At 42.4% G+C, this 17331-nt stretch overlaps 1 protein-coding gene across 8 annotated transcripts; it reads left to right on the top strand.

Moving 5' to 3' along the window:
- The first annotated feature begins 730 nt into the window (after positions 1-730).
- On the top strand, positions 731-16876 carry nek1 (NIMA-related kinase 1). Of its 8 annotated transcripts, XM_047588015.1 has the most exons (36): positions 731-877; positions 1294-1442; positions 1548-1644; positions 1753-1850; positions 2048-2131; positions 2235-2302; positions 2393-2479; positions 2911-2965; positions 3271-3471; positions 3567-3639; positions 4139-4251; positions 4411-4476; positions 4793-4852; positions 4932-4979; positions 5222-5302; positions 5592-5788; positions 5875-5994; positions 6100-6202; positions 6640-6726; positions 7283-7366; positions 7468-7545; positions 8799-8894; positions 8977-9183; positions 9284-9337; positions 9430-9676; positions 9848-9961; positions 10058-10234; positions 10980-11147; positions 11249-11354; positions 11506-11582; positions 11670-11887; positions 12454-12602; positions 12816-13198; positions 13417-13550; positions 13650-13782; positions 16062-16876. In XM_047588015.1, exons 2-36 carry the CDS (start codon positions 1326-1328, stop codon positions 16073-16075), a joined length of 4194 nt encoding a protein of 1397 aa, XP_047443971.1. In that variant the 5' UTR covers positions 731-877; positions 1294-1325; the 3' UTR covers positions 16076-16876. The 8 variants fall into 8 exon arrangements, with proteins under 8 accessions (XP_047443971.1, XP_047443973.1, XP_047443972.1 ...); XM_047588017.1 differs by lacking the exon at positions 4411-4476; XM_047588016.1 differs by lacking the exon at positions 4932-4979.
- Positions 16877-17331: the final 455 nt, after the last annotated feature.

Raw genomic sequence — 17331 nt, 5'->3', positions numbered from 1 at the left:
CAGCTCATTCGATACATTTCTAAATTGTTTAACGTTTTTATGTATATGAATTGGAATTGAAACCAATAAAAACCACACCAGTAGTCCAGCAAAGTGTCAGAATTTTGGTCTTGTTTTGTTTTACACAGAGCATTACAGACTCAAAGTGTGGTACTAGGTGACCAGACGTCAACGATTTCTGGGGACAGCACCCGTTTTGGGTAACCTGTCCCCCGGATAAAACTGTCACCGAAAATGCCTTTTATGTATAAGAACAAATGTTGCGCGCAGACTAACGGTTATTACGGTAGCCGTGAACATTTTGCGAACAGACTACAATTATTACGGAGGCCGGTCGCGCTGCTTTTGACATTACAGGCATCGCAGTTTAAATATGTTCAAATATGAATAAATATGTCAAAAATAAATTAAACCGTTATTTCCCCTGTTTCCTCATTTCATCTGGATAACATTTAATCATTATAATATATTTTTTTAATGTAAATATATGTCCCCGGATTTCATTTCAGAAATCTGGCCACTACTTCATGAAATTTGAAATTATGGGGTTTGGGACAACGAACTGTTTGAAAAATAAAAATAAAACACGCTTAAAGAAAATGTATAAACACAACGCCCGATGTTTCCGGGCCCCACAGCCACGGTTAGTTTGTGGTTGCTATGGAAAATGTCCACAGCAACGGTCTCTTTGTGGGCGGAGACTCGACTGTCATTCAAAGAAGAAGAAAATTGACCGTTATGTAAACCAATGGGAGAGCGGTATTTGTGAACCTGACCAATTAAAATGCAGCAATGCATGACTAAAGCTAGGTAGAGAGCGGCAAGACAGAATCAAGTGCCAGAACCTCTGCGAGATAGCAGCGAAAAAAGACTAATGGTGAGCTAAGTATTTGACAAATACTATAATTTTCACACCGCTAACCGGCGAAAGACGTTAATTAAACTTCTCAGAGTTTCGTGCGTTCACGTGGCTTGTATTATACGCAAAGTGAGCTCGGCCTTCTTGTTGCTTCTATGTAACGGTAACGTTAGCAATCTTGCTACCAGTTGTTGTGTGGGCTGTCTCTGAGCATCACAGCCCGTCTGAGGCGACAGATTATTTTCTGTCTGACAGCAGCTCTTCATTGAGCTGACATGATTCCATATTTACAGAATGACGCACATAGGACTGCTAAGAGTTAACGATAGCGGAGGAAATGGTTGCCTTTCATAAAACTAATTTAATCATTGGACAGTGGATGGGAGCCTGGTCAGATCGAGCCCAGCCTTACCGTATTCCTGTTGTCTTTGCAGACCCAGCATGAGGAGCCAGTCATTCCAGTAAAATGGACAAGTACGAAAAGGTGAACAAAATCGGGGAAGGCTCCTTTGGAAAGGCCATCCTTGTGAAATCCAAGAAGGATGGACACCAATATGTCATCAAGGAGATTGGCATATCAGGAGTAAGCTCCTTTCCATAATATTAAACAAACTTAATGTGTCGACGTGAATGTGTTCTCTCCTTTACCAGCTTGTTCTGCTACATCCACTGTTCATTGCTTTGACAGATGCCAAGTAAAGAGAGGCAGGAGTCTCGTAAAGAAGTTGCTGTTCTTGCCAACATGAGTCATCCCAACATTGTCCAGTATAAGGAGTCTTTCGAAGGTATTCACACCATCTGAAGAGCTTAGTCGAAGAATTTCAGAGGAGGCTTACTGATCACGATGCACACTGTAGTCAAATGATATATCATCATTTCTTCCTCGTTTTCAGAGGGGGGCTGTCTGTATATTGTGATGGATTACTGTGAGGGTGGAGACCTGTTCAAAAAGATTAACTCTCAGAAAGGAGTACTTTTTTCCGAAGATCAGGTAAGCCACTAACTCTAGTGTAATCATGAATGTTTTGGAAACTGTTGTTGACTTACTGGAACAGCCTCACAACATGTGAACTGAACAAATCCATCATCGTTGCCTGTTTTAACATTTCTCCCATGGTTTGTTCTGCCATTAGATTTACAAATGACATTCATTGTGGAATTTGATTTCTACGTTATTCTTTTTCCAAGATCCTGGATTGGTTTGTGCAGATTTGCCTGGCACTCAAGCACGTTCATGATCGAAAAATCCTCCACAGGGACATCAAATCACAGGTTTGTCTTCACACTGTCTTCCTTAGTGTGATGACTGACTGTTTATTTGCTAAGTATTGCTTTATTTGCACTCCTCATCACTCTTCTCATGATATCTGTATAGAATATATTTCTGACAAAAGATGGGACTGTGCAGCTTGGAGACTTTGGAATCGCGAGGGTGCTGAACAGGTAGATATAATATGGACTGGGAATCGCTTTAGATCTCAAGATTTCAGACTAACTAAAGCATAATATGATTTGTTCCCTTCTGTTTCTCAGCACTGTAGAACTGGCAAGAACATGCATAGGAACGCCATATTACTTGTCGCCGGAGATCTGTGAAAACAAACCGTACAACAATAAAAGGTACTTGGTGCAGTGGAATACCATGATTTTAGTGTCTGTCTCATTTATGATGTCAGTTGTAATCTATGGGACAAAGCTCTCCCCCCAATCGAGTTGTGAGTCATGCAGGATTAGGTGGTGGCTTCAGGGTGATGCAAGTATCTAGTGTCTGTTTGTTATTGATCAAACCGTTGTGAACAGCGACAGCAACAATCCAGTATTGATTTCATCTTTAACTATTTTAGTATTCATGTAATCTAATGCTCTGTATACTTATGTATAATTTAGTCACATTTCAGTATTTAGAGCTTTCTTAGCTCCTTTCTTTCATTGGGTTTATAATAAGTGAGGATGTGTTAACAAATGAATGTGAACTTACCCTAGGACTTATCCCTGCCTGTTCATTTGTGTACCCTTTCCTCTCATTTGCCCTACTTTCCCTCCTTCCACAGTGATATTTGGGCCCTAGGGTGTGTCCTATATGAAATGTGCACTCTTAAGCATGCAGTAAGTACTCTGCGTGAGCTGTTTGTTTACTCATGTATATTGAATGAAGCTTATGCTGCATCGTAGCGCTCTATCACATACAGATTTGTATCTATTCCCCATGTATTCCTTCATGTAATGATTAGAGAAGCTGGTTTTAAGACTGTTTTGTTCTTCTTCATGGTCTCAGCCATTATCACCTTAATAATCTCCGCTCTGCTCCGTAATTTATCCGGTCAATTATGTTTGCCTGCGGTAATTTCTATGCAGAGGCTGTAACTCTGTCTCTCTGTGTTCGTGTTCTCTGTGTTCGTGTTTCTTTTCAGTTTGAGGCCGGCAACATGAAGAATCTGGTTCTGAAGATAATTCGTGGCTCGTACCCTCCCGTGTCTGTTCACTATTCCCAAGAACTGCGCTCTCTCTTGGCACAGCTGTTCAAACGCAACCCTCGCGAGAGGCCCTCAGTCAGCAGTATACTGGACAAACCTTTTCTTTCCTGTAGAATAGAAAAGTTTCTCACACCTCAGGTAGAGTACACACTTTGTTGTCTTTGATAAAATCTTAATTTCCATAATCCAGACTGTGTTCAATTAAATAAAAGTTGTTCTTCTACTCATTCCAGATCATTGCTCAGGAATTCCGCCATACTTTTCTTCACAAGCAGCCTAAAGTGGGTGTGGTCCAGGTGCCACCATGTGAGTAAACTCTTTACAGCTTTGTGCAACGCTGTTTGCCACAGCATCTTATTACTAACTCTGACACATTTTACATCCCACAACTATGCAAGACACAAAAGTGTTCAAAAAATAGAAGAAAAAATCAAACTAATTAAAGTACCAGTTAAACATCTGTTTCAGACTAAAGTGAGAAGTGAATATTGAGATCCTTTAGACTGGACTTGTTTTAGCAGACACAGACAAACCTACAGGGAGATTTAGACGTGGAAAGAAATATCGGCCTCCACCTACACATTTGTTTCCTTTAATCGTCGTATCAGGAAGTGTAAACTGAGAGAGAAATTGATTATAAGATCTCAACCCAACATCCCACACATCCTACACTACTTTTTTGCTCTTGGACAAAGCAAAGCAGAGTGTGGTCGTACATAGTTTTTATTGTTGGCATCTGTAGTTACCAGACTCTTGTCTCACACTGATTGAGAAAAATTTTCTTATTCCATACCTCACCCTCCAGCCCAGAAGATTACAAAACCAGCCGCCAAATACGGAGTGCCTTTAAATGTGAAGAAGGTGTCAGATGGAGCCAAAAAGCCTGCAGAGAGGAAACCAGCTGCAAAACAAAAACCGGTCAGTATCATGTCGATAAATCAAACATCTTTGGGCGTCACAAAGCTTTGGTACTGCGCTCCTAGTCTGGCACATCAGAAGCCAGTCTGGGCTTCTGATGTGCCAGAAGAATCATACTGTGTTGGCAACCTTTGAACCCCAGTGTCATATGTTGCTCAGGCCCCTCTTCCAGCAGCCCCCAAGAGAAGAGTGAGTCAAGTGGAGGAAGAGAGGAAAAAACACGAGGTACAGCTGAGAGCCCAATAATAAATGCATTCTCTGTTAGATTTCCCTCCCTTGTCTCTCCTCTCTCACCCACACATTTGAAGGTTCCTTCCTGCCAGCATTTTTAGTTTTTCTCTCCCTCATTATGCTCGAACCCTATCCTTCCCGTTTTCCACTCCTGGCCCATTCGGAGTATTCTGCCTGATTTGCCGTTCTCTCTTAACCGACCTCTTTCCTCCTTGCCCTGTGCAAGAGCAGTCCTGCTCCCACTTGTCTCAAAGCTGGTGACTTTAAAGTGTCTTTTTTTGTTGTTGTGCTTCTTTTTCTCATTCTACAGGATGGCATCAGGAAGAAAAAGATGGAGCTGATTGAGAAAGAAAGAAAACAGAGAGAGCAGGTGATCATTTATCTGCCTTTAGTCTTACTGTAAAATGAAGTTTTGCGATACATAATTCCATGATCTGCATCTCCTTCAGATGGTCCTGCTGAAAGCAGATCAAATGAAGAGATATGAAAAAGAAAAGGTGGGTGCTAGATATCTACCTTGTGGATACAGTTATCATACCTCTTCATAAGTGGAAGAAGCATAGGAAGGGTAAATGTGCTACGTGTCCAGTGTTCCCATTAAAAGCTTAGCCACAATTATTACATCTCATTTGATCTTCCAGATGATTGATTTAGGCATTGAAAATCTCCATGTAATTTAAACACTCTGCACAGCTCCAGCTAAAACCTAATAAAAGCCTGAACCTGTGATCTCTTACAGATCAATCGAATAAATCAGGCCAGAGAACAAGGCTGGAAGCATGTCCTGAGCTCTAGTGGAGGTAGCAGCCCAGAGAGGAAGGTAATGGATACCCATTTCCTTTTTTATGGTCCAGGATTTTCCAGCAAATCAAATATACTCATGTTTTATGATCACATTGCAGTTCTGCATTGTGGCTTCTAACAACTTTTTTAAATGTATTTTTTAATGTGTTAATCCCTCGTGGGGAAACTCTTCCTCTGCATATAACCCATCCATTCCTTCACACAGCTCTGCACGCTCGTGGCAGTGGGCTGCCACCCGTGCTTCAAAACTATCTTCCCAGAATATTGCTTTCCTCTAATGTTTCTTCTCCGTCTAAACTTTTAAGCATTTTGTAGGCGGTGGAAAGAGGGCTGCAGGTGTTGGCCTCCCTCTCCCAAGTGCTGTTCACGGCCCCACTCCAGCTCCTGTCTCCAGCAAAACCCCTTATGATCATTACCACGCAGCTTTGGACCAAATGGCTAAACCACAGCCCAAAGACATCAGCAGGGAAGGATCCTCACCAGGACCGGGCAGCCCCATTCGGTAAGTTATCTACTTTTTTTTTTTTTTAAGGAGTTGTAGACGCATTAAATAACCGTTGTGAAGGAGCTGCCTCTGTGCGTTTGAAGCGTGCCACCTGCTGCTGGCCCAGTGCTGCCCAACGGCCCTGCCCGACGCCTAAACCCCGATGTAATCAAAAGAGAACTTCAGAGGCTGCAGCATGTTTCAAAGCAGGCCCATATTAGTAGGTCAGTCGATCAGGGCGCGGCACATCTGGATGGCATCTTTTCATCCTGGTTCTTTTCACAACGCGAAATGTGGTTACACAATGTGTTGGTGTGCTCCGTTTTTAGACAGCGTGGACACATGGTGGCTGAACGGACCTGTCAGGTGGAGGAGTTCTTACAGCGGAAGAGAGAAGCTATGCTCAACAAAGTCCGCGCTGAGGGGCAGCTGGTACGTTGAGTGTCCTCAACCTTATTTTTTGGATAATGATAATAATGTTGCCTAATAGGTATATTTTATATGCACAGAGATGACAAGTGACATTGATGTTCTGTAGCAAATATTGTGGATATTAGATCTCCCCTTGACAATATTTTTGCAAATCCCACTAAGAATCATTTTGCTTTTCTGCTCAATGAGGTTGAGAACTTCATCATCCAACACTCAGGATGTTTAATTTATTATGGATTAGTAAACCTCTTCTCAGGCCCACTAAGGTGTACTTGTCACCACATCTAATGATCTTACACATTATTACATTTTGCATAAGTGTTTTGAATGATCAGTGCAGCTTTATTTAAAGGCTGGTCCAAACTCATAACTACTGTGGCAGTAAGATGTTAGGGCCTGCGTCCTTCTAAAGTGTGGTCAAACTGAACGGTAAACAGGGCACTCGGCAAAACCTGGCTGCAATCTATGGAAGCCGGACAGGTACGCTTCGGTGCAGGAGACCTAGAGCCAACAAAGAGGAGGAGGTAGGAGCCCAGGCCTGAATGTGCAGCCTCGCACTCCATCTCACTCACGGCACGTCTGGCTTAGCACGTCTCATATGTCTGCACAAAACTCCCTTTGACAAAACCCATAATTCAACCCAGCAGCTCAAACTCATGCCCGGTCCTCGCACAGTGTGTTGTACTCTACTGTCCAGTGAGGCTGTTTATTTATCCCAGTAATGGCTGTTTGCTGTGTCCCATTTCAAACAACCATCTCAGTTCTGAGTTGTGCTACAGTATTTTTTTTTTCCTTTGACCTGAATCCTTATTCTTTTGTTCATTTTTCATTGCACTGTTAATTGCAAATATGTTGGGTTTTTTTTATTCTGTGTTAATGTGTATTAATGCTATCATTATATTGTGTTTTTTTTAATGTAAAATTGAGTCTTTCTTTATAAATGCTTACTAAGCATGTGAGGGTTTTTGTGTGAATGTGACTTCTAATGTTAGCACTATACTCTATACCCGCCTGTCTGTCTCTGCATGTGTACCCAGCAGTTCACCTTTCAGTTTGTAACATTTATGTATTTGTTCTCAGGAGTACTTGGCAAGACTGAGGCAGATCCGCTTGCAGAACTTCAACGAGCGTCAGCAGATCAAAGCCAGGCTCAGAGGAGAGAAGGTACATTCCTCCAGTCCTAGACTCTTAGTTCGCCTGTAATGGAAGTGCTCTCAGTTCGCTCTGATGTTCTGTCTTCTGGCTGTTGATGCTGTGTGTTTCAGTATGACAGTGATGGGTCTGATAGCCAGGAGTCCAGTGAGGAGGCAGAGCTCAGGAGAAAGAAGATAGAGGCTTTAAAAGTGAGTTGACAAAAATATACATTTTCAGTATCGTCACCTTCCTGAAATAATGGCCTGAGTCAAATTGATTTTTAATAATAAATATCATATATTCGGTATTTGGTTCAGTTTTTTTGTGTTTTCTGAACAACCTGAAAAAACAGTTTTGGGGCCGTTATTTTAAGAGGGTGTGGTGTTGATATGCAGCATGTATTTAATTACCTTTTTTACGGATCTCTCTTTCACTGAATTAAAGGGAACAAAGAGAAATGATCAGTCAGTCAACTAAAGCCACCCACTCCATGTCTGCCCGTGTTTTACTCTGTTACTTGTTTTAATGAGGATGAAAACCAGAATGAGAAAATAAAACTTTCTACCTGGTAGGCAGTTTGCTGCATATCATTGGGGGTTTCCAAGTGGGCACCTCCCTTCACCGATGTTTTCTTAAATTAGGCCCATGACACCTCAAGAAGGCTTAACAGTGAATTCCAGTGTCCCGGAGTCAACCTCCCCACACCCCTCTCCGTGCTGCCACTGCACAGCCCAGCAGTTCCCACCATTCAGTGACTTTCAACAGCCCAGAAATTAACCGAGCCCTTTTTATGCAGCAATCAGTGCAGACAATCAAACTTAATTGAGCCGTTACGGTCTTGTGATTCATGAGAACCGTGCATAATCAAGCTATTTTCAACCTTTTGTTTGTGTTGTGGATTACTCATCTCCAGAGAATATTTCCACCAAATGCGTCTGGTGTATTTTTTGCCTCGTAACTGACACAGTGATGCATGATTTTTTATTGATTCTAGTAAATGTGTTACAAGAAAAAAAACTTGTAAAAAAATAAAGGTTTCCTTATAATAAAATGTTAGGGGGGACTGCAATGAACAGGGTTGCCAGAAAAAGTGCTTTAGTCCTCATGAACAAGGGCCACATATCAGTTTAACTGTACGCTATATACTCAGTCATTTAACTGTCACAGAAACACAGACTCTTCTCTTCTTCTGCTCACTCGTTTTGTGTGAATGAGTGAGGATTCATAAAAAAAAAAAAAAAAATCTGACCAATCGTAGGTTTCAAACAGAGGAAATAAAGGCCTGCTGCAGATAAGAGCTTGTTACCTTCCACAGCTAGGAGGTAAAATAAACAAAGGCTCCAACAAAGGCTTCCACTTTTGAAGGAAATATAAGTATTTGCTAATACTCTGTATTTTGAAGCTTGAAACGTGTCTGGCCATAGATTTATTGTCCTTTTATTCGTGTGCGTGCACCTGCCAGGCCCAAGCAAATGCCCGCGCTGCTGTACTGAAAGAACAACTGGAGAAGAAGAGGAGAGAAGCACACGAGAGAGAAAAGCGAGCTTGGGAGGACCATGTAAGCTTTTGACAATTTATTCAACATTCTCTATTGGTCAAGTGTAGTCTCCTAATACTTAGCTGTTGTGTCTTGCGTAAAGCTTGCAGCCCGGGGGGTGAAGGTTGCCGCGTCTGCAGGAAGCGCAGCGTCGGTGGCAGCAGTAGCAGTATCATCTACCTCGGACAGTCCTCCTCCACAGCCCAGCCCCCCTCAACCAGACGCCGCTGCCAAAGCTCCAGTCCTGCCCGCATCCAAACTCTCTACCCCAGCCATATCCATGACTGCTGCCCTAAAGAACGTTGGAGCGGTCAGTATATATTTATGAAGTGCATCACACCCTGTGTCATAGTATCTTTTTTGGATGCATCCCCTGCTTATATTAATTTTGCCCTTTTATTTTTTGGCAGAGCACTCCACTGAAAGAAAACTTGCCTGAACCAGAGGGTGCTACTGTGATCCAGGTGAGCCGATTTGGCCTTAAGACATTTAGTCAATAAAATAACTGGAAAAAGACTGGAAACTGCAACGATAAGCACCGCTTTCTGTGTAACAGAGTGAGAAAAAGCAGATTCTGCGCAGACTTAACCAGAACCTAAAAGCCCAGAGCCCTGCAGAAGAAGCTGAGGAGTCTCCTCCAGCGCCTGCAGAACCGAGCCCTGCTCCTCAGCAGAGCCAGACCCAGGCTGACGCAGAGAAACGCCCCTGTTCAAACGGAGAGCGCAAGAAGTGGGACGCAGGAGATCTGCCCGTACTTCCTGCTGCTCAGCAAACCTTGGAGGAGACGTGTATCGCTACAACCAGTGAGTTGAGCCTTTACAGAGCAAATATCTTTATTCCAACTGAAGAAAGTTTAACACGATTACAAAACACTAATGTAACTATATTGTATTTAATGTGGTTTGTCTTGACAAACGTGTTGGTACACTTACAATACCACCATAGTATAGTATAAACCAACGTCATTTCATTAGCTGCAGAAGAAGACAGACCATCCTCTGGTGAAAGGAAGAAGTGGGAGGCAGGAGCTCCGATCGTCCTCTCTTTAGCCCAACAAACTCTAGAGGAGACGTGCATCACGACCATCGGTGAGTGAGAAGTGCTAACCCAGATACAAGCCCTGGTTTCATGTGTCCAAGGCAGCAGTCTCCATTCTCTCTCTCTGTGTCGATGTATCGTCTCAGAACAAACCGTGGGTGAAGTTATACGGATGGATGGGCTACAGGAAGAAGCTCCCAGGAAGGTGTGGGGAGCGCATCCGGACTCTCAGGTGCTGAGGGTTCTTCAGGAGGCAGAGCTTCAGCCTCTCACCCAGCAGCTGGAGGATGTCACCATATGTGAGGAGGAATTTTCTAGTCCTGGTTAGTCTTTTTTTTTTTTTAAATTATTATACACTCAAATACAGAAGCAGGGTTAATATTTTGCCATTTTCTTCTTACTTCATCTCAAAGCTTTTATTGTTTTAAATATCTTGCCTTTCTTTGAAAGCAACTGGGGAAATTAATGACAAAAGGCATTAGAAAAGATTTTCATGTTAAAAAAAATTGATGAGACTAGACGTTATGACACCAAACAACACACATCACCACAAATAGACTTTCTGTGGTGGTGTCGGCATCATTCTGCGGCGATGCTTCTGGGCAGCAGGCGCTAGATGGCTTGTAAAGTTAGAGGGTAAAATGAATACAGCAAAATAGTGTACAAGATAATTATGATTTGGGAGAAGATTTATTTTTTATAGGAAGACAATAGCCCAACAATATCTACATACACATGGTTTAAAGACAGCAAGGTGAATGAAATGGTCATGTCACAGTGCTACATCGACTAAATATTAATTTGAAGGAGGGGAATAATATCCAATGACTGATTTTCTATCGTATACTTTTAAACTACATTTCATTGTAGAAATCTGTCTAAAAAAATTAAATTGTATAAACAATGATTCCTTTTCTATAAATAATAAACACATCCGAAAGAGTGAATGCTATTTATGGACACTGAATCTGAACATAAATGCTTAAATTGAATTGAATGAATTTGTGCATTCACTGTGTGACACATGAAAAGTCTTTCTAAACGGATATGATGTCGCATCCTTTCCAGATGAGCCTATCCAGGCAGCAGCAGAACCTGACACTGTGAAGACGAGAGAAGTGGCAGCCTCTGTTGAGCCTCAGCTCTGCACTTCAAGCGAGGCTTCACATCAGGAAGTGTCTGTGGCCGGTGCAGTAGAAAGAGAGTCAATGCCACCCAATGTTACTGAGATTCAGGGTTAGTATGTCACTCAGCCTGACACTTTATCTGATATTTTCTGTTTATTTCAAAGCGTATTTTTAGGACACTGCAATCCTATCGTGCCTATATTCATTCAGATCCAGCAGACCTGGAATCTGTGGTTTTGGAAGAAAGTCCAAATCTGGTCTCTCATCCCCCAGCTGGTGTGCAGCAGGCGTGGGAGCAGGAAGCCCAACAACAAATGTGACTATTTATCCTCCTTAGTCGTGCTATTACGATTAAAAAATAGATCAATAACTACACTCTAGCTCTATGAGAAAATAAAAGATTGAGATTTTAACAAGGAGTGATCATTTAAAGAGGTTTGTTGTGCTGAGTTATGTTTCTCTTATAGGCCACCAGAGGGCATTATGAGACCGACAGACTCCAAGGAAGTCGACAAGAATTCAGAGAAGCCAACTGAATCATCTGGTGAGATTAATGTGCAGTGAGCCATGGCCACTTTATTCAGTGTAATTATTTCCTTAATTAAATCTGCCCTTCCTTCCTTCTCCTCAGCTGCAGCACAGTTTGAGGAGCCCCTATTTATGAAGCTGTGTTCCCCGGCCCACCGACGCACTGCTGCCCTCGCAGCCCTCTCAGCCCAGTCCTCCATGGATGAATCATCCTCCTCCCTGGCCTCACGCTCACGCTCCGTCTCACCTCTGCGCTCCAAGCACCAGGACGCCCTCCTCATCGGTCTCTCCACTGGCATGTTCGATGCCAACAACCCCAAGGTGAAACCGGCTGAATGTTGTCTTTTCATTATCATTCTGGAAATTACATCGCTTAATGAGAAAAGGTCTAGTGGTAATTATCAAATGACAGCATAGGGTCCATGACATTATTAGCAGCTAGAGTGAGGTGTTGAGGAAATTCGCAGTTGCTCTTCGGCACGGAATGATAAAGAGGCCTTTGTGGTATTTTGGGTAGGACTTCAGTCTTCTTTATTAATGAAGGCAGGCTGAAATGGAGCTAGGGCCATTAATCACGTACTCTCAACCTGCAGTGGGTTTGATAGGAAAGAAGAGGAAGAGCATCCATCAACCTATATCTTTCATAACCTTAATCTGAGAACTCAAGATCCGCGGAACCAGGCTCAAATTTTTAATATAAGAAAGAGTCACGTGGAATATGTGTCACAATACCACAGCCCTTTCCTCTCTGTTGCATATTGAAACTTCTGTTTAAGTATGCCAGCATGATTTGCACTAACAGTGGTTTAACTGAAATGTTCTTTCATTTCTACTTCGTCAGTCCAGACTTAACTTCTTTGCCCTTGTTGCTGCGTTTGCATTGCCAGATGCTGCGGACTTGCTCTCTCCCAGACCTCAGTCGACTCTCAGCCGGCCCCGCGGTGACCAGCGAGACTAATGTTGCCCCGGACAACAACCTGGAAATAGAGGACATGGACGAAGCAGCTAAAGATGAGGACCAGTCAGAGGCCGAGGAGTAAGACGAGCATATGTGATATCTCTAAAGCTAAAACATGACAGCCTGTGGTGTTTGGCTTATCATAAGTGTGTGGAGCTTTTGTGCCTTTGTTTTCTTTTATGTGTGTGAGACAACACTACAAAAGGATGCAGATCTCCTTTTTTGCAACAGAATTAAATTCTCCAAATGTAGCGAGTAAAGCTGTGTGTGATGAGATGTTTTATTCTGTAGTGCATATGAGGATCAGGATCTGCGGGACATCAGGGCCTCCATGGAGAGGCTGCTGCAGGAAGAGGGCGACATAATGAGGAGCCCTCCAGAGGACGGAGCGGGGGACTATAATGGGAACCCTCCAGAGGGCAGAGACCAAGAGCTTTTCAACAGGATCGCAGCTGAGATCAATCAGGACAACAATCAGATGGCTGTAGATGACGACGACGATGAAGAAGACGATGATGACGAAGAGGAGGAGGAGGAGGAGGAGGAGGAAGAAGAGGAAGAGGAATGTTCAAACGGGAGTCCTGGCGACGAGGAGGCAGAGGAGTTGCTTACGAATGGTGTGGGAGAAGATGACCACAGTAACAACAGCCAGCTCAATGAAGAATGGCATTCAGGTAGGAGGGGAAAATTTAAGACTTATTAAACTATTTGGTTATTTTCATGTGAGTCAGTAGTTGGGAGAAACCCTCCGCATGTGAAGCTTTTATCGGTCTGATGTTTCACATCTTTCATAAGTGGTTATAGTAGTTTATGCTGCAAACTCAGCACAGTGTGATCAGCATCAAAAGCTCCACTCCCTCATGAGAAATGGTGCCGTATATGTCCACGATAGATGGCAGCGGAGAGGAACAGGGCGGAGAAGCTGAGCATCACGACAGCATCTTCAGTCGTCTGGAAGAGCTTCGCTTCAACCTAGAGCAGCAGATGGGCTTTGAGATGTTCATTGAGGCTTACAATAAGATTAAGGTATGAAATATTCATTATTTCTATCTGAAACCCTGAGGTTGTGTGTATAACCCCTCTGTTAAGTGCTACTGATTAAACAGACATCTTGGCGTTTTCAAGGCTATACATGAAGATGAAGATGAGAATATTGACCTGGGCTCCAGTTTGGTCTTAAGCATTTTGGGAACTGAGCACCAGCATCTGTATCCCAACATCCTTCATCTAGTGATGGCTGATGGCGCGTATCAAGAAGGTTAGTGGTAATGGTTTGTTGTTGATTTATCATTTTTCATATATTTTTTTTTCCCCACATCTCTCGATCACTTGTGTAAACCACAGAAATATACGCACGTCTCACTTCAATTTCCTCTGTTCAGCAGCTGCTTCAGCAGTGTCGGAGTACTTTGAAGTGTTTAATCTCACCTCTAAAATCCCGTCCTTGTATCTTGAGTCACTTCAGTGACAGAGACTGAGTAGGTGTGAAGCACACTCTCAGCACAGAGCAAGACAAAGCAGATACACGGAGTCATGTCAGTTCTCAGACTGGGGCCACGGCTGGAATAGAACGGAGGGAGCGCATTTTGTTTGAGCCTGAATAGTTTCCCTCAGGGTGGCGGCAGCCTTCAGATTCATTTTTCACCCAACATCTTTCTCTGACAATTCTTTTATTTTCTATTTTTACCGTCTTCTGAAGGAGAGTTAGAGGATGCAAATGTCAGACGGCTCCCTGGAGGAGTCGTATCAAGATGGATTGTGTGGCTCCCTTTCAAACAGACCTGAATGAATTTTGTAATATTTTTAAGGCAGCTATCAGATAAGAAACACACGTCCTGTACTGATGCATTAGTCTTCTTTCACTGACACAAACTGAACATCCAGCAGATTCAAATGCAGTTATTTATCGACACCTGCGATCGATTGGATGAGCCTTGTGTTAACATATAAGATTAAAAAGATTATGTCGCTTTATACTAAATGCTGACATCAGCACACTCACATGTTCTCTATATTTGTGGTCAGTGTCAAACAGGAAGTATTGATTCAACTAATCCAAGGCAAGAGTGATAGGAATACTATCATTTCCATTTAAAGAATAAAAAATAAATAAGGATATTTTCTTCTTTGGTACCCAAAGCACAAAGTAAGCCCAGCATGCTCTGAATAAAAGCTACTACCAGTCAAGCAGTTGAAAACACCTTCTCATTTAATGTGTTTTCTTTGTTTTTGTGACTATTTACATCGTAGACTCTCACCAAAGGCATCAAAACTATGAGTATGTAGTTAACAAAAAAGTGTCAGATAACTCAAAGCATGTTTTATATTTTGGATTCTTAGCTTCTTCTTTCTTAAAAATAGCCATCCTTTACTTTACTGCCTTGCACACTCTTGGCATTGTCTAGATGAGCTTCATGAGGTAGTCACGTGAAATGGTTTTCCCACAGTCTTGTGTTGAGTTCCCAGAGATGCTGAGCACTTATTTGCCCTTTTGCCTTCACTCTGCGGTTTATTTCATCCCAAACCATCTGGTCTTGGTTTAGGTCAGGTGACTGTGGAGGCCAGGTCATCTGGTGCAGCGCTCCATCAGCCTCGTTCTCGATATAATGCTCTTACACAGCCCTGGAGGTGTGTTTGGGGGTCGCTGTCATATCGCTGCAGAATGCTGGTTCAGTGTGTCTTCAGTTTTGAATAAATCTCCCAACAGTGAAGAATTCTGTGTGGCATTTGTCTGGGCTTAAATCTGAAGTGTCGTTAGACTGCGATTTCTGAGGCTGATGACCCGGATGAACTTATCCTCAGCGGCAGAGGTGACTCTCCTTTCCTGGGGCCGTCCTCATGTATTGTTTGATGTTTTTTGAGACTTGCACTTGGGGACACATTCAAAGTTATTTTCTGGACTGACTGAGCTTCAGTCCTTAAAATAGTGATGGACTGTCGTTTCTCTTTACGTAGCTGACTGGTTCTTGCCGTAGCATGAATTCTAACAGTTGTCAAATTAGGCTGTCAGCTGCATAGCAACCGGACTGAGTTATCTATTTTATTTTTGTTTGCTACATAATTCCATATATTTTACTTCCTGTACGTATGTATCTACAATATAGACAGTAGTAAAAATAAAAATAAAAACATTAAATGAGAAGGTGTGTCTGAACCTTTGACTGGTAGTGTATCTCTGGAAGCATCAATCACAGACTGAGATATTACACAGGAAAAGTGAAAACCTTTGGAGGATATACCTCTGGGATCATGCACACCTGTGAAAAATGTCAGTTCATCAGATAGCCCTGATTATATTTCAGTTTGATCCAAACGTGGTGGATAAAGTGGATCAACTGACAGTGAAGAACTCTTATCACCAGAGTCATGTCGCTAACATGGCTAAAATAATATAGATATACCTGCATTTATGTTACATTTTGTATAATTAAATTAAAGGTATCTCATTGCGGGCTCATCTGCTGCTGATATGCTTTGGCCTCTCTAATGAATCATCTGTTCCAACACGATTCTCTTTATGTTCTCTCTCCCCTTCAGATAATGATGAATAATGTTTTGTGCAGTGGAGCTGCTGGCAGCTATGACAATCTGCTAGCTATCCGATGTCTTCCTATGACGCACATCATTGGCAGATGGATCTATGCATGAAGCGACGCAGCCTCACATCTAACAGTGTTTCAGGCACACTTGCATGATGTAAAAGTAGTACACGCAAGACTGTATTTCATACTTTGACTATCAGCACCTGACACTATTTTCTAACCAGTGTTCTTTCGGAAGTGCATTATCAGATTCGTGTTCTTATTAACCAAAGTTAACGTCAAAACTCCTGTACATGTTTCTGAAAGTCGGTGAAAGGATGACATGTGTGTATTGTCTCTCTGATTAATAGCTTAGGCTTTCTTAGTTGTTGGTTCAGTTGGACTCTTCGTGGCATTTTGTTTCGGTGGGAAAAGATCTGGTCCTCTCAGGTGCTTTCTTTGTGTCTCATTCTCAACTATATCTTCAGACCATAAACCAGGTCGCCTCCACGCACACTACGATTTGCTCAAAACCAGTTGAACCTCCTTTTTGTTACAAATGTTTTCACCAAACGCAAATTTAAATATTATCTTCTACATTTTCAGCATTTCTTACTGTCTCAGATAACCCAAATTAAGTCGGACTTGTGAGTGAGACTGTCGCCAGGGTACTGTAGCAAGACTGTGGCCGGTGTGACGTGTAGGTAGAGTGTCCGGTGCAGAGGGCACCGTGTACTGATCATATAACCAGTGGTGTAAATGCAAACAAGAATTCATACTTTAAATTAAATATTGTAAATCTTTATATGAAATAAACACATTTTTTAAGTATTTAAGTCTTTTTTTGCATTTATTTCTGCCTCATCTCTGCAAAGTTGGACCAATCACCAGTTCCAAATGAGACATAAAATAAATAAATATATATTTTTTTTCTTTTTTCTTCTAAATGAAATGTCCTCAAAAGGTTTAAAAGACGACACAGATCACTGGACTGCAGTACCACTGTTGGGTACACAGGTCTATTTTAGTCCACAGTCCTTCAACAGGCCACTCGCCCCTCTGTCATCCAGCAGGATTTATCTGTACTTGCGGCGTCCGTGGGGTAATATAACACGAGCCTTCGCTGTTCTAACACTACATCTGATATGGTGCGACAGGAGAAGCTGGTGTGTTTCCTCTGCATTAGAGTACAACCGAGTAAATGACTTCAGGAACAGCAGCAGCATCCTTCTAGGAAGGGTAAACAAACCACCCTGATGACAGCTGTGCAGCGGTTCATGACTATA

This window comes from Mugil cephalus, chromosome 6, assembly GCF_022458985.1.
Source record: "Mugil cephalus isolate CIBA_MC_2020 chromosome 6, CIBA_Mcephalus_1.1, whole genome shotgun sequence".
In the NCBI taxonomy this organism is placed as follows: Eukaryota; Metazoa; Chordata; class Actinopteri; order Mugiliformes; family Mugilidae; genus Mugil; species Mugil cephalus.
The sequence above is the reverse complement of the archived record's forward strand: the minus strand, read 5'-3'. Positions and strand labels throughout refer to the sequence as shown.

Excerpts from the sequence above, each read along its gene's own strand:
- nek1 (XM_047588015.1), top strand. The coding sequence starts at position 1,326 with ATGGACAAGTACGAAAAGGTGAACAAAATCGGGGAAGGCTCCTTTGGA. Across the intron at positions 5,303-5,591 it reads GTAGCAGCCCAGAGAGGAAG|CATTTTGTAGGCGGTGGAAA; the intron begins GTAATGGATACC and ends TAAACTTTTAAG. Across the intron at positions 9,677-9,847 it reads GACGTGTATCGCTACAACCA|CTGCAGAAGAAGACAGACCA; the intron begins GTGAGTTGAGCC and ends TCATTTCATTAG.